Source organism: Haematobia irritans, chromosome 2 (genome assembly GCF_050003625.1).
Source record: "Haematobia irritans isolate KBUSLIRL chromosome 2, ASM5000362v1, whole genome shotgun sequence".
In the NCBI taxonomy this organism is placed as follows: domain Eukaryota; kingdom Metazoa; phylum Arthropoda; class Insecta; order Diptera; family Muscidae; genus Haematobia; species Haematobia irritans.
Genome location: NC_134398.1, coordinates 6,553,555 through 6,580,018, shown reverse-complemented (window position 1 = coordinate 6,580,018; position 26,464 = coordinate 6,553,555). Strand labels below are relative to the sequence as shown.

Here is a 26,464-nt window from a genome sequence, read left to right as displayed (position 1 = left end):
ATATTTTTTATTTAGACTCAAAATCAGGTATAAATTTTGCCATGTTTCATCTAAAAAGCGCCTTTAATATAAACTCATGAAGAAGAGCTTCTATATTTTTGAATACGTTTTAGCATTGTTGCTCAAGTTCCCAGCAAAAAAGGGTTGAAAAAATGTAATGAAAATGTTCTTTTTAAATCCTGAAGTGTTGAAAAATTGGCGCAAAAGCGATGAAGAACAAAATGGGGTTTGCCATACGACGGATGACCACCATTTCAATAGCTGTTGCACTGTATTTGCATCATTTCTTAAGGTATGACCGGAATTCAGTGTTTCTTAAGGTATGGCCCGAATTCAGTGTTTCGGATGTGAATTAAAAAATGTTTGAATACACTCAAGTTGGAGTTAGTCGTAGTCGGCAATGCTTTCTTAAATTGAAAATTATTCTTTCAAACCTTCATTTTGAATGAAAAAAAGACAATAGAGACTTCAAAGAGGAATTTACTGCTTGAAAGTCGTTCAATTAATAAGTGTCTGAAGTCGTTGACATTCCTGAGTATTTTCATCATTTTGTAATTACATTTTTATACGTGAATAAAGGATATTTATATCTCATCTTTACATTTGGGGGCTCAACCGTTCCATAGAAGACACAAATAAGTGGACATTATGGATTTTGATGACGGACCCTAGAGGAGACCCAGCATTAAACGAGACTAAGTCATCTACATGTACGACATCGGATACAAAAAGATTGAAGGGAAAATCACTGCTAGGGGCATTGGTACTATGGAAGTACAAATGAATTATCTTGGAAATTCCAACAAGATGATAATGGAGGGAATAATAGGATTCTGGGGATAATTTTGAAAAGGTGGTATGTTCTTTTGATGGATAGTCGATGCCAGTTAAGAAATGGTTTGATATATTTGAGAGTAAGAATAAGAGCAGATGCATATGAATTAACCGGCAAATAGAAATATGTGTAAGCTCCCAGCAAAAAATGGAGCACTATTTCAGCAGGATAGTAAGGGGAGAGAGGGAACCACCGTGGTGCAATGGTTAGCATGCCCGCCTTGCATACACAAGGTCGTGGGTTCGATTCCTGCTTCAACCGAACACCAAAAAAGTTTTTCAGCGGTGGTTTATCCCACCTCAGTAATGCTGGTGACATTTCTGAGGGTTTCAAAGCTTCTCTAAGTGGTTTCACTGCAATGTGGAACGCCGATCGGAATCGGATATAAAAAGGAGGTCCCTTGTCATTGAGCTTAACATGGAATCGGGCAGCACTCAGTGATAAGAGAGAAGTTCACCAATGTGGTACCACAATGGACTGAATAGTCTAAGTGAGCCTGATACATGGGCTGCATTTGTTTTGAATGGATTGGTTGCAATAACATAAACGAATGATTGATTACTCGTTTACGTTATTGCCACCAATACATGCAGTGTGGATGCACTACCTACTTTATTGTATACCAAAAAGCGCAACTAAACTCTTACTGCTGAAGCATTTGTTGCTGGGCTAGAGGTAAAATGTGTGGAGCAGCTGGAATGAGAGCTTGTGAGTAACTATGAAGAGCTAAAGAGTGCGCCGAATGGCCGAATTCGAATCTAGTGCAAATAGTGAGGATATCAGCGATTAAGAGAACGGGAAATAAAAAATGGCGAGAGTTTCCATGAGTATATTTTGACCATGAAGAAGATTGCGAGCATTGGAGCAATAGAAGAGGCTGCAGTATTGAATTATATTGTTGATGGACTGGGCATTAAAAGTGAGTATGCGAACTACAAGGACATTAGGAAGCAATATGAAATTTATGAACATCTGGTGACATCGGAGAAAGAAGAGGCCAAGTCAATTAAGAAACATTCTATAGCGCAACCAAAACCAAAATAAAACAAGTATATACGGCCGTAAGTTCGGCCAGGCCGAAGCTTATGTACTCTCCATCATGGATTGCGTAGAAAATTCTTCTAAACACTGCCATCCACAATCGAATTACTTAAGTTGCGGTAACGCTTGCCGATGGCAAGGTATCTTAAAACCTCCTAACACCATCTTCTAAATTGTATGTAAGTCCATACGTGGTATATATTAAATCAAAAAAGATCGATCCAATACGTATATAATTCAGTTTGACAAAGTAGACATAAAATGTTGACAAAATTTTCTACAGAAATAAAATTTTAACAAAATTTTCTATAGAAATAAAATTTTCACAAAATTTTCTATAGAAATAAACTTTTGACTAAATTTTCTATAGAAATAAAATCTTGGTAGATTATTTTTGCCTCGAGTGGCAACCATGATTATGAACCGAATAAAATTTGAACAAAATTTTCTATAGAAATAAAATTTTGACAATGATGAAAATTTTATTATGAAACGAATAAAATTTTAACAAAGTTTTCTCTAGAAATAAAATTTAGACAAAATTTTCTATAGAAATAAAATTTTGAAAAATTTTCTATAAAAATAAAATTTTGGTAGACTATTTTTGGCTCTAGTGGCAACCATGATTATGAACCGATATGGACCAATTTTTGTGTGATTGGACCAATTTTGGTATGGTTGTTAGCGACCATATACTAACACCACGGTCCTAATTCGAACCGGATCGGATGAATTTTGCTCCTCCAAGGGGCTCCGGAGGTCAAATCTGGAGAACGTTTTATATGGGGGCTATATATAATTATGGACCGATATGGACCAATTCTGGCACGCTTGTTAAAGATCATATATTAACACCATGTTCCAAATTACAACCGGATTGGATGAAATTTGCTTCTCTTGGAGACTTCGCAAGACAAATCTGGGGATCGGTTTATATGGGGGCTATATATAATTATGAACCGATGTGGACCAATTTTTGCATGGTTGTTAGAGACCATATACCAACATCGTGTACCGAATTTCAGCCGGATCGGATGAAATTTGCTTCTCTTTGAGGCTCCGCAAGCCAAATCTGGGGATCGGTTTATATGGGGGCTATATATAATTATGGACCAATGTGGACCAATTTTTGCATGATTGTTAGAGACCATATATCAACACCATGTACCAAATTTCAGCCAGATCGGATGAAATTTGCTTCTCTTTTATGATCCGCAAGCCAAATCTGGGGATCGGTTTATATGGGGGCTATATATAATTATGGACCGATGTGGACCAATTTTTGCATGGTTGTTAGAGACCATATACCAACACCATGTACCAAATTTCAGCCGGATCGAATGAAATTTGCTTCTCTTAGAGGCTCCACAAGCCAAATCATAGGGTCCCTTTATATGGGGGCTATACGTAAAAGTGGACCGATATGGCCCATTTTCAATACCATCCGACCTACATCGATAACAACTACTTGTGCCAAGTTTCAAGTCGATAGCTTGTTTCGTTCGGAAGTTAGCGTGATTTCAACAGACGGACGGACGGACGAACGGACATGCTTAGATCGACTCAGAATTTCACCACGACTCAGAATATATATACTTTATGGGGTCTTAGAGCAATATTTCGATGTGTTACAAACGGAATGACAAAGTTAATATACCCCCATCCTATGATGGAGGGTATAAAAAAACTGCTTTAATTGTGGACCATGTACCATTTTATTAATTCCTACTCTGTTTTTAACCTATTTGAAACAAAAAACTAAAATTGCCCATTAAAAATATGAAAACAGTGCACTGGAAAAACAGTGAACCCACTAGGAAGAAAACTTTCGGTTAAATTTAGAAAATTTTGAATATTTTTAGAAAATGTTAACTACACACAATCACAAAAATAAGTAAATATTTTTCGACAAATTTAAGAAAATTTATTAGGCATAATTAAGTTTTTTCACTTCTTAAAGAAAATTTTGCAGTTTGCAGGAAAAAATTGGAGTTCAAAATTGCAAGAATGTCTTTAGTGACGTACAAAGTTCATGATGAACGCATTTCTAGTAAAATTTACAAATTTAAAGAAATAATGAACTATGTTGTGAGAAATACGAATTTAGTAAATCTTTATGCTTAATTTATTTATAATTTCCCCCGTTTTTTAGTTAATTTAACTAACGCACGCAAAAAATTATTAGAGTAAAAGCAACTTTCTCTAAACATAATAATTCCATGAACTAAAATAATGCTAAAATTGGCTTTAGTGAAATAGAGAGTTCACTTTTTTTTGAGTGTGAGTTATAAAAAAAGGAAATAAAAGAATTTCCAGTGTAGTTAAAATGTAAAAATAATTTTTGGGAGGAAATTTCTGGAAGTGCTTTTAAAGTTGTGCCTTTCGAAGTACTTCCAAAGTTTTTTCCTGGTTTATAATAAATTATCGAATTTAAGGACGATTTAAATAACATTAAAAATACTTTCCTACACGGATAAAAAAGACTGTTTTTCATATGGTTGGCTATAAACATTATATGTTTGGAACACAAATTTTTAAACACAATATTTTTGAGTGCAAGCATATAATGTTCATAAACTAGCATAACATGTTTGGGACATATATGTTAATATGTTAGAACATATTATGTTTGGGACATAAAATGTTTGTAAATATAATATGCTTGGATGCAAACATATATTAATTTAGAAATAGCCTATAAACATATATGTGTTTAGTAGCTTGTAGCGCTATTTAACAGGGAGCGATATTGAATTAAGTTGGTGGTTGTTGCTTGTTATTACAAAATTAACATTTTATTTTTCCTTGGACAATTGATCAGCTACTTCTTTGATCCTTACAAACTGTGTGGTCCGCTGTTCGAATCCCCGTCCGGCAATAGGTAAATTTAAAATAAAAAAAATCATAAAATTGAATAATTTCTTCTACAATGTTTGTATTGCAGAAAAAGGTGCTAAGAACTAAAAAATCTCGTGGAAGTGAGAAAGATGTTGGGGAATATACAATTAGGCAGAAACAAAATTTTGAGCATTCAGGTCGAAAACCTATATTGTTAGCACCTATATTACCTGTTTATTTTCATACTTCATTATGAGTGTAAATATATACATAAATAAATAAAATTTTGAGCACAATATTGTTTGGGAGATTTTTTTTAAGCATATAATATTTTTGGGTGCAAAATGCTTCCAAACATATTATATGTTCACATAATAACATATTGTTTTTTGGAAGACAACATTATTGAATTTGGATGCAAAAATACAAAATGTTTGGAACTTGGACTACCCAAACATATATTGTTTAGACCAATATGCTTTCAAACATATTATATATTGGAAGAGATCAAACATATAAATGTTTGGGCAATACCCAAAAATGTATATGCTTGAAGCAAAATATGTTTGGGAGTATATGTTACAGAGGCGATTTTTTGTGAGGGTGTAGGATGTTAGGGCAAATTGATCTCATACTAATAGAAATTTCTTTTAACTCAAAACAGCCATTATAAAGTCAGATGTTCTAAGGAGCCAACGATTTTATTGGCTTTCGATAAAGGAATCCACAATTTTTTAAAAATATCCAAATAGCTCCACCTTAATATTTATATGTGTAAATACACTCGTAATTGTTGGCCCAAATATGAAATACGGGTATTAACAAAAAAAAAATGCTTGTACTCTCGTATAGATTATATGGTATGTTCACAATTACATATACATATAAATAACTACAATATTGTATTGTATTAAGTGCTCAGATGTTTGTGATTCCAAGCCAATACAATAGCTTAAACTTTCATTTCCAATAATATGAACATATGTATGTTTATACATACATACATACATATGTATGTGAGACAAGTATATTACAACAAAAACGTGCTTTTTGGTGACTCTACATTCAATAGCATTCACACACGCACACAAACTCATATATATACTCAAATAATGAAATCTCAAAACTACTCTCAACTCAAAACATGTACAAGTTCAATATGGACACTTCCAAGGTAATCATCATTATCATAGCCATCATCATCACCATCATCATCATCATCATTGTCATTCATCGACAATATCAAGAAAACAATTGCCTGCCTTTAAGTCCAAAGAAGACATACAGATATGGGTTGGTCGTCAATGATAAAGGCGACCACACCAACAACCATGAAGTTTTTAGTCAGCCTGTTTATAAAGGCAGGCAAGCAGGCTTTTTGTATGTAAGTGGCTTTTCGATCGAATGAAAGGAAAATTAACAATGTTTTGTAGTATTCAGCAGCCATGAGCAAGTATTCAGAATTCGTTAATAAAATATTCATTTTATTGTGCGATGATGAGGATTTACTTACTTACTCACTCATTCACACAGACACACACACATGCACCCATCTCAGAGAAAAAATACCATTAGGATCTGTTGCTATTCTCTTTGCCTATGTGTGTGTGTGTGCGTGGCACATACCCTGTCATAACTGTGAAGAAGGACCATAAAATAAATTATTTTGATGGCACATTATTTATAGTAGTGGAGCCTTATTAATTTGATTGTTTTAGAATTCAATTAAGTTTTGTCGAAGACTACCATTCAAGGGTGTCAGCAATAATGACAACTAAGTGCTGGAAACGGAAATGACTTCGTCTATGAACTCTTTCAAATCACAATATGTGTGCGGGAAGGCATATCACTTTTGCCAGAATGGTTATTGTTAAATAAATTATTATTATTATTATGGGACATTTGAAATCAATTATGTTTCTTGTGTGGCCAAAATGATTTGATTTAGAAATTATCAAAGAAAAATTTATTTTGAATTAAATTATGGTAAAATAAAAACCAATGGATACAATGAAGACATTCAAATTAACTTCCAGGGCACAACTTCTAAAGCAATGCAAATGATCCAAAAAGGGAGTACTTCCCTCCTATGACAAGCCCATGTAAAATTCATTGGAGATGATCCAAGTTTGCACTACTTCCGGATCACAGATTGGGGATCCAAATTACTTTTTTGGAAGCTCTTTTTTTGCTGGGTTATTATTTGAAACATTATTCAACTTTAATTAACTTTTTAATTGGAAATATTTTTATGATAATTTTTTCTATTGCACCCACAGAAGGAATATTATCACCCCAAACCTGTTTCATGAGCAAAATGTTATTTTTGGACAATGTTTTTTGAACATGTTTTTCATAACCATTTTCTCGAGGTAGTAAAACTGTTCTTTTTGAGCCCGGTGGTGGTGCAAAATTGGTGTAGAAGCGATGAATTTAATATGGGCTTGTCGTAGGATGGATGTTCACCATTTCAGCAGCCGTTGCACTGAAATTGCATCAGTTTTTAAGGTGTGATCCGAATTCGTTTTTTTTTTATGTAAATGAAAAGATTTTGTAATATTTTGCCAAATAAATATTTTATATAAATTTTTATAAAAACATATTATGTTTAACGCATTCTAATGCTTGTCTGAACGATTGGCTTTAAATATTTTCAAAAATTCGCAACTTTTCTAGAATGCATTTAGCATTTCTTTTTTACCATTTTATTAATTCTACATCTGTTTTAATTTTATTTGAAATAAAATAAGTTAAAATTAACCATTTAAAATATGAAAAAAAGAGAGTTATAAAACATTAAACTAAAAGAACTTCCTTGTAGTAAAAATGAAGAGCATTTTGTGGAGAACATTTTTGGAAGTGCTTTTAAAGTCATGCCTTAAGAACAACTTCCAATTTTTTTTTGCTGGGATATTGACTATTTGAAGATATTTTAATTTTTTTTCTTCTCTAAAATCTACACAGAAAATAATATTATACTTTTTGAGCTAACAATAAATTGTTGTTACAGAAAATTTTTAAGGTCAACAAAATTTTTGTTGATATAACAAAATGTTTGTTAATATAACAAAATTGGTTGCTAAAGTGACTAAAATCGTAATTGTATTTACAAATTACGTTGTTAGCTCAAATTTAAACATAATTTTAATTGTATTGACAATCAAATTAATTGATATTTTTTTGTGTGTAATATCAAATTAGAAAACTGATTTGATTCAAAATAACATTAAATATATCACATAAAACGATTATAACACCAATCCCCATTTTCATGAAGCTCCGTTAGTGTTACTTTAGCTAACGAACTTTTAAACTGCACTTTGGACATATCTGTCATCCTGCCTATACATTCCATATGCCAGTTATAAACTTAACTGCTAAAATGTTTTCAGTTAAATTTAACCGGAGGGAAGATATTTGCAATTTATTTTCTGTTAACTGGCAGTTAGAGCCTAACAGAGCTACATGAAAATGGCCGTAACTTAGCAAATATAATATATTTGAGATTATTTCCTTGTACTTTCTTTAACATTTAGAGAATTTCGAACAATCGACTATTGTATAAAAATTCTAAACAATGTTATTCCACAATAAAATCCCTTCTTGGAAAAAAATGAATTTATACTTCTCAGAAATGTTCTAAGGAATTCTTTAGAAATAGAAACAATAACCGGTTTTCCAAAACCACACTTATACAAGAACTTCATCAAATATCCTATGTCTGAAGTAACCAAAATCTATTATGAATTTTTGCCTCTATTATAGTATTATAACCAAATAAACAATAAAATCTCAGAAAATGATATCTTTGCAAAACGAAAAACTACTGGTTTCTATTCTCCTGTTTGTCAATGTTCCAAAAGCAAAAACAAAATTAAAACGAGACAAGAATTTAACAAAAATCCATTGGAGAATGTCATCTGTCATCAGAAAAAGCTTTACAATATTTATTGAAAGCATTTTGTTCAATCAAAAGGTCATTGAATGACGACACACGACAAGGAGGCATTCGCTTTTATTCATTCCCAAAAAGAGAAAGGGCCGGGCAGGGTTCCTGTGGTCTTATTGTGTGTATTAAATCAAAACAGCCATACCAAATTATTAATGAAACATCTGTAATCGAATATCATCCCATACTCGACAACAGTATGCCTTATTGTAAGGATTTATTCATGAGAGGTTATGAATTTCCATTTATGTGTATAAGCTGGCTGGAGTTTTGTGTGTACATCGATGTGTGGGTGTGTGTAGGTAAGTGTCCTCGAATGATTATGTTATTGAACATGGACATTTGGGGATTTTGATGAGTAATGGAATATTATCCAGGGAAATGTGAACTAAAACCCCGGTAGGTCAAATATACCACGGTTATGATGTGAAAAATAAATAAATATTAATATGCATGAACTATACGAGGGTGGTGTGATAAGGACTTAACTGTCTACTGGCGAATAGTTTTAAAATGTTTTCTTTTTCTCGTGGCTAACTATCTATCGCTCAGGGATGATAAATAATGTTGACGAAAAAGTACTAAAAATGTACTTTTCGAAGCCAAATGGTGCTAAAATTACATAATATCAAATTTAAAGACTATTGTAAAAGTATACGTATATTTAAATCTAGAGTGATTTGGTCAATTTTGTTTTTTAGATTTTCTAAAAAAAATCTTATTTTGCGAAATTTTAGTCAAAATTTTATTTCTATCTAAAATTGTTTAAAAAATTTATTTTTATAAGAAATTTTGTCAAAGTTTTATTTCTATAGAAAATGTCAAAATTTTATTTGACAAAATTTTATTTCTATAGAAAATTTTGTCAAACTTTTATTTTCATAGAAAATTTAGTCAAAATTTTATTTCTATCGAAAATTTTGTCAAAAATTTATTGCTGTAGAAAATTTTGTCAAAATTTTATTTCAATAGAAAATTAGGTCAAAATTTTATTTCTATAGAAAATTTTTTCAAAATGTTATTTTTATAGGAAATTTTGTCAAAAAATTATTTCTATAGAATTGTTTTCAAAATTTTATTTCTATAGAATTTTTTTCTATAGAAAATTTCGTCAAATTTTATTTCCATAGAAAATTTTGTCAAAATTTTATTTCTATAGAAAATTTTGTCAAATTTTCTATAGATGTTTATTTAAATTTTGTCAAAAACTTTTTCTATAGCAAGTTTTGTCAAAATCTTATTTCTATAGAAAATTTTGTCAAAATTTTATTTCTATAGCAAATTTTGTCAAAATTTTATTTCTATAGAAAATTTTGTCAAAATGTTATTTCTATAGAAAATTTTGTCAGAATTTTATATCGATAGAAAATTTTTTCAAAACTTTATTTCTATAGAAAATTTTTTCAAAACTTTATTTCTATAGATTTTTTTTTTCAAAATTTTATTTCTATAGAAAAATTTGTCAAATTTTATTTTCATAGAAAATTTCGACAAAATTTATTTCCATAGAAAATTTTGTTAAACTTTTATTTCTATAGAAAATTTTGTCAAATTTTCTATAGATTTTTTTTTTAAAGTTTGTCAAAAAATTTTTCTATAGAAAATTTTGTCAACATTTTTTCTATACAAAATTTTATTTCTATAGGAAATTTTGTCAAAATTTTATTTCTATAGCAAATTTTGTCAAAATTTTATTTCTATAGGAAATTTTGTCAAAACTTTATTTCTATAGGAAATTTTGTGAAAATTTTATTTCTATAGGAAATTTTGAAAAAATTTTATTTCTATAGAAAAGTTTTTCTAAATTTTATTTCTATAGGAAATTTTGTCAAAATTTTATGACAAATTTTTTGAAAATTCTATAGAAAATTTTGTCAAATTTTTAGATTTAGATTTTTTTTTTAAATTTTGCCAAAAATTTTTCCTATAGAAAATTTTGTCAACATTTTTTCTATAGAACATTTTTGGAAAATTTAATTTTTCTATAGGAAATTTTGTCAAAATTTTATTTCTATAGCAAACTTCGTCAAAATTTTATTTCTATAGAAAATTTTGTCAAAATTTTATTTATATCGAAAATTGTTTCAAAATTTTATTTTCATAGGAAATATTGTCAAAGTTTTATTTCTGTAGAAAATGTCAATGAAAATGTTTTATTTGGAAAAATTTTATTTCTATAGAACATATTGTCAAACTTTTATTTTCTCAGAAAATTTTGTCAAAATTTTAATTCTATAGAAAATTTAGTCAACATTTTATTTCTATCGAAAATTTTGTCAACATTTTATTTTTATAGAAAATTTTGTCAAAAATTTATTGCTGTTGAAAATTTTGTCAAAATTTTATATCAATAGAAAATTTTGTCAAAATTTTCAATAGAAAATTATGTAAAAATTTTATTTCTATAGGAAATTTTGTGAAAATGGTATTTTTATAGGAAATTTTGTCAAAATATTATTTCTATAGAAAATTTTTTCAAAACTTTATTTCTATAGAAATTTATTTCAAAATTTTATTTCCATAGAAAATTTTGTAAAATTTTCTATAGATTTTTTTTTTTTTTAAATTTTGTCAAAAATTTTTTTCTATAGAAAATGTTGTCAAAATTTTTTTACAGAAATTTTTTTGAAAATTTTATTTCTATAGGAAATTTTGTCAAAATTTTATTTCTATAGCAAATTTTGTCAAAATTTTATTTCTATAGAAAAGTTTTTCAAAATTTCATTCCTATAGGAAATTTTGTCAAAATTTTATTTCTATAGAAAATTTTGTCAAAAATTTATGGATGTAGAAAATTTTGTCAAAATTTTATATCAATAGAAGATTTTGTCAAAATTTGATTTCAATAGAAAATTATGTCAAAATTTTATTTCTATAAAAATTTTTTTCAAAATGTTAGTTTTATTGGAAATTTGGTCAAAATATTATTTCTATAGAAAAATTTTTCAAAATTTTATTTCTACAGAAAATTTTGCCAAAATTTTATTTCTATAGAAAATTTTGACAAAATTTTCAATAGATTTTTTTTTTAAATTTTGTCAAAATTTTTTTCTATAGAAAATTTTGTCAAAATTTTTTGAAATTTTTATATCTATAGGAAATTTTGTCAAAATTTTATTTCTATAGGAAATTTTGTCAAAATTTTATTTCTATAGCAAATTTTGTGAAAATTTTATTTCTATAGGAAATTTTGTGAAAATTTTATTTCTATAGGAAATTTTGTGAAAATTTTATTTCTATAGAAAAGTTTTTCAAAATTTTATTTCTACAGGAAATTTTGTAAAAAATTTATATGACAAAATTTTAGTTTTCTATAGAAGATTTTGTCAAAATTTTATTTCTATTGGAACTTTTGTCAAAATTTTTTTATATAGAAAATTTGTTCACAACTTTATTTCTATAGAAAATGTCAAAATTTTATTTGACAAAATTTTATTTATATAGAAAATTTTGTCAACATTTCCATAGAAAATTTTTTCAAAATTTTATTTCTGTAGAAAATTTTCTCAAAATTTTACTTCTATAGAACATTTTTTGAAAATTTTATTTGTGTAGAAAATTTGGTCAATTTTTTTCTTTAGAAAATTTGTCAAAATTTTTTCTATAGAAAATGTTGTCAATTTTTTTGTATAGAAAATTTTGTCAAAATTCGTTTCTATAGAAAATTTTATTTCTATAGAAAAGTTTGTCAACATTTTATTTCTATAGAAAATTTTATGAAAATTTTTGTTTCTATAGTAAATTTTGTCAAAATTGCATTTCTATAGAAAATTTTGTCAACATTTTATTTCTATTGAAAATTTTGTCAACATTTTATTTCTATAGAAATTTTTTGAAAATTTTAATTCTATAGAAAATGTTGTCAATTTTTTTCTATAGCAAATTTTATTTCTATACAAAATTTTGTTAAAATTTAATTTCTATAGAAAATTGTTGTGAAAATTTTAAGAAGTACCTCTTTGCAAAATCTACCAAAATCAAGATTTCAACAAATCTACAAAACAGTAAAAAATTTAAAATTTTTTTTAGAAGTCCACCAACCGGGGCAACCGACTGAGGGGCCAACTATAAACATTATCTCCTTCTGGGCGTTTCAAATATATACACTTTCTTATTATTCTCTGTTCCTCAGTGTGGCGAAGATTCACATTTGCGGACAAATGTGGTATAGACAATATTCCTCTCAAAAATGTTGAGATCTGTAATAGAAACTAAAATATATTCATTTTATCTAATTATACAATTATTTTTCGAGCTTTATGTTCGTTATGTTATGTTATTCATTTTGGAATATGTTCATTTCTTCAATGTCCGCTATTTATAATATTTAGAGTTGAGTTGATGTCTGAGAAACGTTCACATTTATGGCAGAATAACTCTATATAGAGTAATTGTGATGAAAAAGTGTCAAATGGCTCGCGGTCGTATCACGGTGCTTTGGCAGTCGAAATGTATCAAAAAAGCACAAAAGTGTCAACTTTATCAACCCTGTTATAGCTCTCTTTTCCCATAAGTGTAGGCAAAGTAACATACTTAGCGCTCTATCATTATATGGGAAGACATGGTCAACAGGGCAATCATTCCTACATTGAGTATGGCCATATTTCCCAAGTACATCGGCATAATGTCGTCGTCAGTATGATGACTGCGTATGATGTGTTTACAATATCCCATCATCATCAGCCTCATCATAATGACCTCCATTACAATGAACTACTCTCTCTCTCTTTCACACACACACACGCACTCGATTTGTTTTTGCTATCTTTCTTCCCCTTCTACAAGCTTTAGCAAACCTTGTTGGCTCATTGTGGATTTCTCATTATAATCGCCACACACACTCTCTCTTTTTTTTTTGGGACTTTTGCTTCTTTAGCTATGCTTGGATGGTGGTTAGTCATTGTGGTTAGAACCATGTTTCGTACCTATTTGGGTTAACAACAGGTTCAAATTTTTGTTTTTTTTTTTTCATCTTCTTGGCAGCGTATTTAGTTGGTTGACCGAAAATCAAAACACTTTCTTCGTTTTGTAAGATTGGTAGAGGAAGGAATGTTACTGAAAGTTGTGTTATTTGTTCGTCCGACCACCGGGTTAACACTTAATGCGAGTATGTATGAAAGAGAAAAAAAAGAACAACTTGATAAGCCCCTTACATATTAAGAAGACACATACGGTTTGGTTTGGGTTGAAATTAACGAAAGAGTGAAAAAATACTAAAGTAAAGGAATTTCCAGTTTTAATGGTCAGTAATTTTAAACTCTTTGATGAAATTGATGTCTACCAATGTTAATGTTTAGTTGCTTATTAAATTCTACGTCGTTTTTTTTTTTCATATGTATTAATGAAACACTTAAAGAAGTCTTTACCTGCTGTGAAGTTTAATCACATCTCATCTGGGCTTTTTTATTGGAGAAAATTTAATAAGCATTTTATTGTGTATGTTGTTTTTCTACAGTGAATTAGGCCAATTATAATAGTGAAAACCACTTTAAAATTTAAGGTCAAATGGTATGTGCTATTTAAGTAATGTGGAGAGAAAATTCTTGGGCCAAGAAGCCTAATATCTTGTATGTCCAGATGGGTAAATCTTTAGAAAATACTATAATTTCTATATCGTCCATAATACACAGAAAAAAAGTATGTTATAAAACAGATGCTAAAATAAACTAATATTTATTGCAAAATTTTTATTTTAGCAAATTTTTAGAATTTTTGAAGAAATTTTCCCCAGCCCAACGATCTTTTCTTTATTCCAAGTATGTCTCAAAAATGTTATGAACTACATATATGACAGTAAAATTTTAATAACATACAAATTAGTTCAATACTAACTAAAACAAAAGAAGTTTTTCTTACGAATGAACTACAGCGTGGGTAAAATGGGCGCCTAAGATTTTTTCTTTATTTTTAGTTCATTTTTGCTTTTTGAGAAAAATGCATTGCGTTAATGGTAGTTAAAATTCCAAAATATGTCGGAAAATTTTCGTTAATTTAATGAATATCAAAATTAAATTTTACGAATCTCATCCATGATGTATCAATTGTACTGCGTACAATGCCTGAAAGTAGGCAAATATTTTTGAGACATTTCTCTATATTAAGCATACAGTTTTACTCCCACATTTTTTTTCATTTGTTTTTTTCATTTAAAGAAGTAGCATTTGACAGAATGAAGAAGTATTGCTTACGAAATTTTCAACCGCAATGATGACGTATCTTTAATCGTGAAGAAATTCTGTGTCAATCTATCAATGTCCTTCAATCCGTCAGTCTCTCGAAATCACGTAAACGTACGGATGAGTAGTTTTAGCGGCATGACATTGTGTAGAAATTTTAAAATGGGAGATATCGATGTATCCATTCCAAAGTACGCTAAGTCTTAAAAGTGAATTTTACTGGAAACAAGTTCAAAGTTTTTTTTTTAATTTCTCAAAAACCGTATAAGATATAAGTTCAATTTTTTCGGTCTTAAAATCATGTTTATTGTAGATTTTGTTTTTTAATATGTACGAATTCAAAATAGTGATAATAGAACATGGCTAAAAATGACTTAGACCACTTTAGTCCGAACAAAGCTTTTTGCCCTTTTTGGGTTGGAATTTTTTAAAACTTTAGTCACAGGCTAACGTACAATATTAACCATAATTTTTGATAGAAGTGTCCAATAAATTCGAACTTTTGACAGGATGCAATTCAAGTCAATCCGAATAAAAAACAACGAACTCCATTAAAAAATGCTAAGTCAACTTAGCGTACTTTGGAATGAGGACATCGATATAATGTTCGGCAACCAATTGAAATAATGCCGCAAAGAAAATATGAAAGAATACTGCAATATATATGTGTTCTAAGCCCAAATTTTATTTGTACACAGAAAAAAATTTCACGAAAATTTTTCCTAATAAAAATCTTAATTGAGTTTTAAAAAATATCTTATTAATGTTCGGCAACCAATTGAAATAATGCCGCAAAGAAAATATGAAAGAATACTGCAATATATATGTGTTCTAAGCCCAAATTTTATTTGTACACAGAAAAAAATTTCACGAAAATTTTTCCTAATAAAAATCTTAATTGAGTTTTAAAAAATATTCTATTAAAAATTTAATTGATTCAACAGTTTTTTTTTTTTAATTTAAATAAAAATGAATCGTACAAGTTAATAGTATCAATTAATTTTTTAATTTGGTCAATTAATTTTTAATTGACTGTCAGTTAATTTTTTAATTGATACTATCATTTCTGTGATTGAAGACATTTCCATTAAAAAATTAATTGGATCAATTAATTTCGTGATTGAATCCGAAAAAAATTTGTTTGTATGTAGCGACCAAAAATCGATGTGAATTGGCATAATGAATATATTTTCTTTGGTTTTTCAGAAAGTGTGCCACTTTTTTTCAACAAAAAAAAACATAATAAATACCTAAAAACATTTAGGTATTGAGGTGGGTATTAAGTTCAAGTTTGGCCGCTAAAATCGAAAATAAATCTGTAAAAGCAGAATAAAATTATAACTTTCTTGGGCAAATTTGTTTATAGTGTGATGGGAAATCCTCCAAAGCAACAATTTAAAAAGTGAATTATTTAACCGTTTAAATTGGCAATTTTAGCAGGTAAACTCGAACTTAATACTAAGCTTTAGATAGGAAATATGTATAACTAGAGTAATCCGGCCCGCTTCGCTGCGACTCCCAAAGCATATTTTCGTTAACTTAGTCAACCATATCCTTCGATCTGAAAACAAATTCCAAAAGATTTGAACACTTTTAAAGAGTAGGGTCAGTGGAAGCCTGGCACAAAAACTGAAGTACCGGTTAATCACTCCATGGTTTCCACACAACTGAAGTACCGATTAATCACTCCATAGTTTCCACAGATATAGGGCGGTTATGAAGATGTAAAACGGACCGACTTAACAAACGTCGGGTAGGGGGTGTTCCCTTTTCAACCAATTTTTTGTTTTTTAATTCTTCTGTATTCAAATCGTTGAACAATCTTCTACCCATCCCATTTATCGACATTCCTCTACTTTCTATTTTCAAAAAAATTGACAAAAGGGAACCCCCTCCTTTGCTCCTCCCCTATCAGATATAGTAAATTCACGTATCCTATATTCATTTCACAAACTACCCAACTTCACCTAGTCCCCTTCTCCAACCAGACATCGAAAAATCATGTACCCTGTATAAATTTAATCATATTCTCCCATTTTCAACTAAATCGGAAAAGTTTAGACTTTGCTCTATTTTTTTGTAAAGGGACTTCACTTTCTCTGCAAATTCCAAGAAAATCTGTAAACTTTCCCTTCAAGTTTTGTATATTGATTTCATAACATTCCCCAACGGCCTTTGTAAATTTTAAGTAAACTTGAAAATTCTAGTTTTTTCAGTTTTAGAGGAGGTTTCCCTCCCCGTCCTAATATCGAAAAATCATGTAGCGTATATTGTGTAGACGTCCTAGAAAATCTAAAGCAAATTATAAACCCAATTTTTAAACAGCAGGGCAAGGGGAAGCCCATCTTCCCTTCAGAATATCACAAAATAAGATATCCATTATAATAATATAACCTACCCCACATCCACTGTAAATTTCAAGTTAATTTGAAAAGTTTAATTGTTTGACGGTATGTACTTGAGGAGAAAGGAGGTCTCCCTGTACCCTTTTAGTTTTCCTCGACCAAATATTATAAAATCATATACCTCGTATAAATTTCATAATCTCCCCCAAGTTCTCCGTAAAATTTAATTAAGTCGACAAATTTAATTTTTTTCACTGTACTTTAAAAAGAGTCGGACAAAGGGGAGGTCCCCCGTCCTCGACCAAATATCGAAAAATAAAGTAGCTGTTATCTGCATATACGCCTCTTTCAACCTTCCCTGAAAATTTCAAGCAAATCGGATAATTTTGTTCCAATTTTCAAAACATCGGGCAAGGGCGAGGTCCCCCTTCCCGGCCAAATATTAAAAAATCAGGTACGCCATAATAAATGCATAATCTCACGGCGTGTTTTCTGTACATATCAAGTAAATCAGAGAATTTTTGTTTTTTTACTGTACTTTAAACAAAAGTCGTATAAAGGCGCAGTTCACCTGCGCAACCAAATATCGAAAAATAAAGTAGAGGGTCTTTGTCTAGACATCACCCCTAACCTTCCTTGGAAATTTCACCCAAATCGGAGAATTTTAGCCCAATTTTGAAAAAGTCGGGCAAGGGTGATGTCCCCCTCCCTCACCAGATATCAAAAAATGAGGTACCCTATTTTCACCACATGATCACCCTCTAGGTTCTCCGAACATTTTTCATGTGAAAAAATTAAATTATTTTATAACAAAAGCAATTGTTATGAATTTAAATTAAAATTTTTTATAAAGTGCGCTGTATATAAAAAATTTCCCGCTTTTCCGTTGAAAGTTTTTTCTTTGCTATAAACCTCACGGAGCCCGAGACCTTTCCAATGAATGCAAAACCGTGGAAATCGGTTCGTGCGTTCTGGAGTTATTGCGTCAGGAAGGAAAACCCCACTTAGTTTTATATAGTAGATAGAGACTTAAACCCGATTTATATGGATGCAAATATTTTTTATTTTTCTGTTTTATGGGAATGTGTGAGTCTTTGCAAAGTTTTATGTGGGCAAAATGTAAAGTGTTTTAATTATTTTATTTTTTTTTTTTTTTGTTATAATAAATGTTCTTCTTATCAAAAGTATGCAAATATTTTGATAGAAAATATGCATTATAGCCACCAAAAAAAATATCTTGTATTCCTTTTATAAGTCTGTTCTACTTTATGTGCCACTTTTCTCAAAATGTAACCTTTTCTAATATTATCGCTTTAGTGTATTTTGATCTAATTTTTCAAGCAAAAATTTTATTTTTATGAGAAATTCGTAAAATTCAACCATTCATACACACAAACAATTTTTTCCTGATTCAATCACGAAATTAATTGATCCAATTAATTTTTTAATTGAAATATCTTCAATCACGAAAATGATAATATCAATCACAGTTTTAATTGGGCATAAAAAAATACTTGATTAAAAAATTAATTGATTTCATAAGCAAATTTCAATTAATTTTTTAATTGATTCAATTCAATTCAATAATTGATGTTGATTTCAAAATTCAATTAATTTTTTAATTAAAAAAGGTAATTATTTTCAAATGCTTTCTGAATCGGCTTAGTGTTTTTACTTTGATTTACAATTGATTGTTTGAAATAAATTTTTAATTAAAAATTAAAAAAAAAATGTTCATCACTTTTGTAAAAGTTAATTGTATCAATTAATTTTTTAATTGACAATTTTAAAAATTTCAATCATTGACTAAATTAACTTAATCTTTCTATCTTGATTAAAAAGTTAATTGTATCAATTAATTTTTTTATTGAAAAAATTTTCAACTTCTATTAACTTTTTAATTGGAAATATATTGGTGATATTTTTTTCTGTGTACTGTCGGAATTTTTGTATTTATGTTCAATTTTGTATAGCAGGTGCATTCAGTCTATAAGGGAGGCGGTCCTTTACCATTTCAGACAGAATTTCTCTTCACTCATTGATATGAGAAAAGTTTTCTCTAATCGTTTCTGGGATGTTCGTAGAAAATATGTAGATATGTAATATACAATATTCACAGCTGATGATTTAGACTTACTAACGATCTTGTAATTTAAACTTTTAAGTGGTCATATAGAAAATTATCACCACATTTTGTGTTATTTTTATTTATTTTTCATTGGAATGTTTATGAGTTTATTTCAGCTTATTGTATTTCTCCTAATGATAACGAATGAATGAATGCCAATATTTGTCATTTACTTTCACGAAGACGTGACTCATTGGATTTTGGTTTAAACCAATATTTCAATACGACGAATTAATTAAAATTGATTAACTGTAAAAACATGATTTGGGCAATAGCTAAGAGCTGACTCATATAAACTAATTTTTATTTTATTTTTTTTTTTTTAATTTTAGTATTAATATATTTATCAATGATGATTTATCTAAATATTATTTGGGGAAACTTTTTGGTTTAAATATTTCATAGAAGTTAAATTTGATGTAACCCTATTTCAATTTTTTTTGCCGGTGGTTTGACAAATTATGTTTTTATTTGAATTATTAAAAATTAAAATTAAATAACGAAATTAATAGAAATTAAATTTTAAAATTTAAATTGAGATAGGATTTTATGGAAATTCTGGAAATATTAAGTTTTGTCAATATTTTAAAATAATGACATTGTGGGTACACACAAAAAAATTTCTGATTCAATCATGAAATTAATTGAATCAATTAATTTTTGAACTGAAATGTCTTCAATCACAGAAATGATGGTATCAATTAAAAAACAAGTATATACGGCCGTAAGTTCGGCCAGGCCGAAGCTTATGTTCCCTCCACCATGGATTGCGTAGAAACTTCTACTGAAGTTTGTCATCCACAATCGAATTGCCGATGGCAAGGTATCTTAAAACATTCTAACACCGTAATATATACCACATAGTCCATACGTGGTATATATTAAACTAAAAAAAGACCGATTAAATACGTATATAATTAAGTTAAAAGTTTCTATAGAAATAAAATTTTGACAAAATAAAATTTTTACAACATTTTCTATAGAAGTAAAATTTGGAAAAAATTTTCTATAGAAATAAAATTCTGACAAAATTTTCTATAGAAATAAAATTTTGACAAAATTTTCTATAGAAATAAAATTTTGGCAAAATTTTCTATAGAAATAAAATGTTGGTAGATTATTTTTGGCTCGCGCGGCAACCATGATTATGAACCGATAAGGACCAATTTTTGTGTGATTGGGGATCGCCTATATATAACTATAGACCGATATGGACCAATTTTGGCATGGATATTAGCGGCCTTATACTAACACCATGTTGCAAATTTCAACCGGATCGGATGAATTTTGCTCCTCCAAGAGGCTCCGGAGGACAAATCTGGGAATCGATTTATATGGGGGCTATATATAATTATGGACCGATATGGACCAATTTTTGCATGGTCATTAGAGAACATATACCAATACTATGTACCAAATTTCAGCCGGATCGGATGAAATTTGGTTCTCTTAGAGGCTCCGCAAGCCAAATCGGGGGATCAGTTTATATGGAGGCTATATATAATTATGGACCGATGTGGACGAAATTTTGCATGGTTATTAGAGACCACATACTGACACCATGTACCAAATTTCAGACGGATCGGATGAAATTTGGTTCTCTTAGAGGCTCCGCAAGCCAAATCGAGGGATCGGTTTATATGGGGGCTATATGTAATTATGGACCGATATGGACCAATTTCTGCATGGTTGTTAGAGACCATATACTAACACCATGTACCAACTTTCAGCCGGATCGGATGAAATTTGCTTCTCTTAGAGCAATCGCAAACCAAATTTGGGGGTCCGTTTATATGGGGGCTATACGTAAAAGTGGACCGATATGGCCCATTTGCAATACCATCCAACCTACATCAATAGCAACTACTTGTGCCAAGTTTCAAGTCGATAGCTTGTTTCGTTCGGAAGTTAGCGTGATTTCAACAGACGGACGGACGGACATGCTCAGATCGACTCAGAATTTCACCACGACCCAGAATATATATACTTTATGGGGTCTTAGAGCAATATTTCGATGTGTTACAAACGGAATGACAAAGTTTATATACCCCCATCCTATGGTGGAGGGTATAAAAATTGTTAAATCAATTAAATTTTTAATTGAATATTTTTAAAAACTCAATTAAAATTTTAATTGGAAAAATTTTCGTGAAATTAAAATATTAATTGATCCAATTAAAAAATTAATTGATACTATTAATTTGTGTGATTGTTTTTTTTTTTTTGTTTCAATTAAGAAATTTGTTAAATTAATTAAATTTTTAATTGAATATTTTTTAAAACTCAATTAAAATTTTAATTGGAAAATTTTTCGTGAGATTTGTTTCTGTGTACTTTTAGGTAATATTTAAAAATCAAATAACAAAACAAAATCATTCTGTTTTTTAATTTTAATTTTTAAAACCAAACACAGACTCTGTGTTTGGTTTTTATGAAAATTTATCCTGAAAATTGTGATTTTACGGTGTCTGGTTTTAATGAAAATTTTACAAATATTCTAAAAAATTTTGAAATTTATTTCAAATTGCCATAAATTTTTATTTTATTTTACTTAAAACCATCTTATATCTCATAAATCCCTAAGACCCACAAGTATTTGCCGTTTTAATTAACATATCCAAGAAATATCTCTCCACTTTAGAAATACAGGCGTTAATGAATAAAAAAATGTCAAAAGCTTTCGTTTAACCGAAAAAAAACTAAACAAATCACACAGCAACTCCATTAACGGTTTAGTGGAAGAAAAAAAGTGAGTAAACGGGTAATTGGCCGCTGCGCATGCGTGCGCCTTATTAACATTCAGTAGCATAATTTAAGCAAACGCCAACTACCATGGGAGCCAAATACAAAAAAGACCCAGACAAAGGTTCATTGGACTTTCGAATTTATGTAAAACCATCACTTACAACAACAAAAGGCAATGACAATCAATTGACAATTGTAGAAAATATTTTTTTTTGTTGTTAACTCATAAAAATGTTACAAAAATTTACGTGATTTTGACAACAAGTGTTATTCGTTCATATTCGTTTATGACAAATAAGCACACATACAGTTAAACACTTACCTTCTGCAGAGTTCGGCACTTTTCTCCCATGAATGTTTGATATTGAAATATTTGTAACAATGCAGACCACGTAATTCCCAACCTTAAAGTAAACAAAAAGAGAGAAAAACAATAAAATTTTATTTCATAAAAGAATTTTAATAGAATATTTAATCCCCCATTAAATATTATTTAATGGGGGATTAAAAAATAGGGCAGAAAGTTTTGTTCCGATTATATATGATCAGGGAGAATCCTATGTTGGACTTATGAGAGTTTGAAATTCGAAATCAATCCGAATTGTCGATTGTACCTTTGATATTGATCTGAGTCGATTAATCGAATATGTTATCGTTTTAGACTAACTAATCAATTTTGATCTGATCGACATCGAAGTACATTTACATTTGGCTTTATGAGTTTACTATTTAGTCTAGAGTTTACCCATTTTAATCAAATGCCATAGCTACGCGATATTTAAATTCCACCTTCTTGTAACCATCCCAAAATAATGGTCAATATCGGCCCATAGTTAGATGTGGTAATACCATTGGGAAGTATCGCCTTTTGTAGAAATTTGCACCTCATTAATGTTGTCCGGTACATAAGATTCGGCTCGGCCAACCGTTTTGGTCGAGCCAAATCGTTGTTTTTTTGTGAGTAATTTCGTTGTTTGTTTGTGAGTAAAGTACCTGCTATAATTTCACCAACCCAATTCTAGTGTATATGAGAAAATGAAGCAGAAAATGGGGACTGCTCTATGTTATAAGAACGTTAACGACTTTTCTTTATATGTTTCGCTTTTTAAAACTTCTCTAAATGTGGAATCTTATACTCTGAGGCCCTTGATTCATAAACAGGTCCTATATCATTCAGATGACTGCGTAATGTTACTCTGTATTATTCCTAGCCCTTGGGCAACAATTTTGTTTACCTTAGAGAAATCAGTGTAAAAGTTATGAGATTTCAGTATTTGTTTTGGCTTTTCTTTGTTTATATGATTTTTTGTTTGGAAACAAAGTATTGATTGACCATGGATTACATTTATGGCCGGCACTTTCCATTACCTGTTTCAAATGAAAAGAAAATGAAATTCTCCCTCCAAAACAAAAACACACGCAAAGCATTGACCATCATCACACACAGTCGTCACATACAGTCAGTCATTCAGTCATACTTCGATATTGAGTTGTCTCTACGTATTTTTCCATTGGTTCCATTGGTGAACGATAAATACATGTCTACAACGATTAGTGAAAGAATTTCACCCAAAACACTTTCTCAAAAACGAAAAAAAAAAATAAACATCAATGATGACGACGACAAGCCCAACAACAAATCCAGTGCCATTCAAAACCAAACTTCAACGGCGGCATTGGCATTAAACAGAAAAGTCCACAAAACGTTCAATACTCGTAAATATTACCACAAACGCATAATAATGCAAAGACTGGCTAACAGGCTACGCATGCGCAAAATGTTGCAGCGAAATGCAATGTCAGCATATAAAAGTGATGACGGCGGCATTCACCTCAAACATATCAATAGGTATTAAATCGCTTTTTTTTAAATACAATAGAAACGACAACGCTTAAAACAAAAAAAAACTTTCTATTCGTTATTCATGACATCGACGTTGTTTTTTTTCAATATTTTGCTCCACCCAAATATTCTATTGTTTTGAGTTCTATATGGGGGATTTCTGACATTTAAGGTTAACCATTTATAAAACCAGAGAGGGAAAATGTTTTTTTTCCCAGTACACAACAAACAAAAAAAGTAAAAGTCCAGGGACTTTGGCCACGGTTGCCACAGTTGGTAGAATTCTACTGGTAGATTTTGTACTGTTTGGTAGAGTGATATAATTCTTGAAGTTTTGGTAGATTTTCAAAATTTTCTATAGAAATACTGTTTTTAACCAAATTTGCTATAGAAATACATTTTTTAACAAAATTTTCTATAGAAATACAATTTTTAACAAAATTTTCTATGGAAATAAAATTTTGACAACATTTTCTATAGAAATAAAATGTTGACAAAATTTTCTATAGAAATAAAATTTTAACAAAATTTTCTATAGAAATAAAATTTTGTCCAAATTTTCTTTCAAATGAAAATTTGACATAATTTTCTATAGAAATAAAATTTTGACAAAATTTTCTATAGAAATAAAATATTGACAAAATTTTCTATAGAAATAAAATTTTGACACAATTTACCATAGAAATAAAATTTTGACAAAATTTTCTAGAGAAATAAAATTTTGACAAATTTTTTATAGAACTAAAATTTGGACAAATTTTTCTATAGAAATTTTCTATAGAAATAAAATTTTGACAAAATTTTCCACAGAAATAAAATTTTGACAAATTTTTTATAGAAATAAAATTTGGACAAATTTTTCTATAGAAATTTTCTATAGAAATAAAATTTTGACAAAATTTTCTACAGAAATAAATTTTTGACAAATTTTTTATAGAAATAAAATTTGGACAAATTTTTCTATAGAAATTTTCTATAGAAATAAAATTTTAATAAAATTTCCTATAGAAATAAAATTTTGACAAAATTTTCTATAGAAATAAAATTTTGACAAATTTTTCTATAGAAATAAAATTTTGACAAAATTTTCTATAGAAATAAAATTTTGACAAAGTTTTCTGTAGAAATAAAATTTTGACAAATTTTTCTGTAGAAATAAAATTTTGATAAAATTTTCTATAGAAATAAAATTTTGACAAAATTTTCTATAGAAATAAAATTTTGACAAAATTTTTTATAGAAATAAAACTTTGGAAAAATTTTCTATAAAAATTAAAATTTGAAATGATTTTGTATAGAAATACAATTTTGGTAAAATTTTCTATAGAAATAAAATTTTCACAAAGTTTTTGTATAGAAAAAAATTTTTTGACACAATTTTCCATAGAAATAAAATTTTGACGAAATTTCCTATAGAAATAAAAGTTTGACAAAATTTTCTATTTAAATAACAAATTTTGATAAAATTGTCTATAGAAATAAAATTTTGACAAAATTTTCTATAGAAAAACAATTTTGACAAAATTTTCTTAGAAATACATTTTTTAACAAAATTTTCTATAGAAATACAATTTTTAACAAAATTTTCTATAGAAATACAATTTTGACAAAATTTTCTATAGAAATGCAGTTTTTAACAAAATTTTCTATAGAAATAAAATTTAGACAAAATTTTCTATAGAAATAAAATTTTGACAAAATTTTCTATAGAAATAAAATTTTCTATGGAAATACAATTTTTAACAAAATTTTGTATAGAGACAAAATTTTCACAAAATTTTCTATAGAAATGCAATTTTGACAAAATTTTCTATAGAAATAAAATTTTAACAAAATTTCCTATAGAAATAAAATTTTGACAAAATTTTCTATAGAAATAAAATTCTGACAAATTTTTCTATAGAAATAAAATGTTGACAAAATTTTCTATAGAAATAAAATTTTGACAAAATTTTCTATAGAAATGCAGTTTTTAACAAAATTTTCTATAGAAATAAAATTTAGACAAAATTTTCTATAGAAATAAAATTTTGACAAAATTTTCTATGGAAATACAATTTTTAACAAAATTTTGTATAGAGACAAAATTTTCACAAAATTTTCTATAGAAATGCAATTTTGACAAAATTTTCTATAGAAATAAAATTTTAACAAAATTTCCTATAGAAATAAAATTTTGACAAAATTTTCTATAGAAATAAAATTCTGACAAATTTTTCTATAGAAATAAAATTTTGACAAAATTTTCTATAGAAATAAAATTTTGACATAATTGTCTATAGAATTAAAATGTTGACACCATTTTCTATATGAATAAAATTTTAACAAAATTTTCTATAGAAATACATTTTTTTAACCAAAATTTTCTATAGAAATTCTACCCAAAATGGTAGATGTTGTACCGGTTGGTAGAATTCTTGAAGTTTTGGTAGATTTTCAATTTATAGAAATAAAATTTTGACAAAATTTTCTAAAGAAATACAATTTTTAACAAAATTTTCTATAGAAATGCAGTTTTTAACAAAATTTTCTATAGAAAAAACATTTTGACAAATTTTTCTATA

General features: G+C 28.6%; 1 protein-coding gene across 3 annotated transcripts in view; it reads right to left on the bottom strand.

Annotated features, from left to right (window-relative positions):
- The window catches only part of uif (sushi, von Willebrand factor type A, EGF and pentraxin domain-containing protein uif), a 98,980-nt gene that overhangs the window by 15,571 nt on the left and 56,945 nt on the right, over positions 1-26,464 (bottom strand). For all 3 annotated transcript variants that reach the window (XM_075293221.1, XM_075293222.1, XM_075293219.1), the window contains exon 3: positions 22,380-22,461. In XM_075293221.1, coding sequence (XP_075149336.1) covers positions 22,380-22,461 — 82 coding nt within the window. The remainder of the gene's footprint in view (positions 1-22,379; positions 22,462-26,464) is intronic.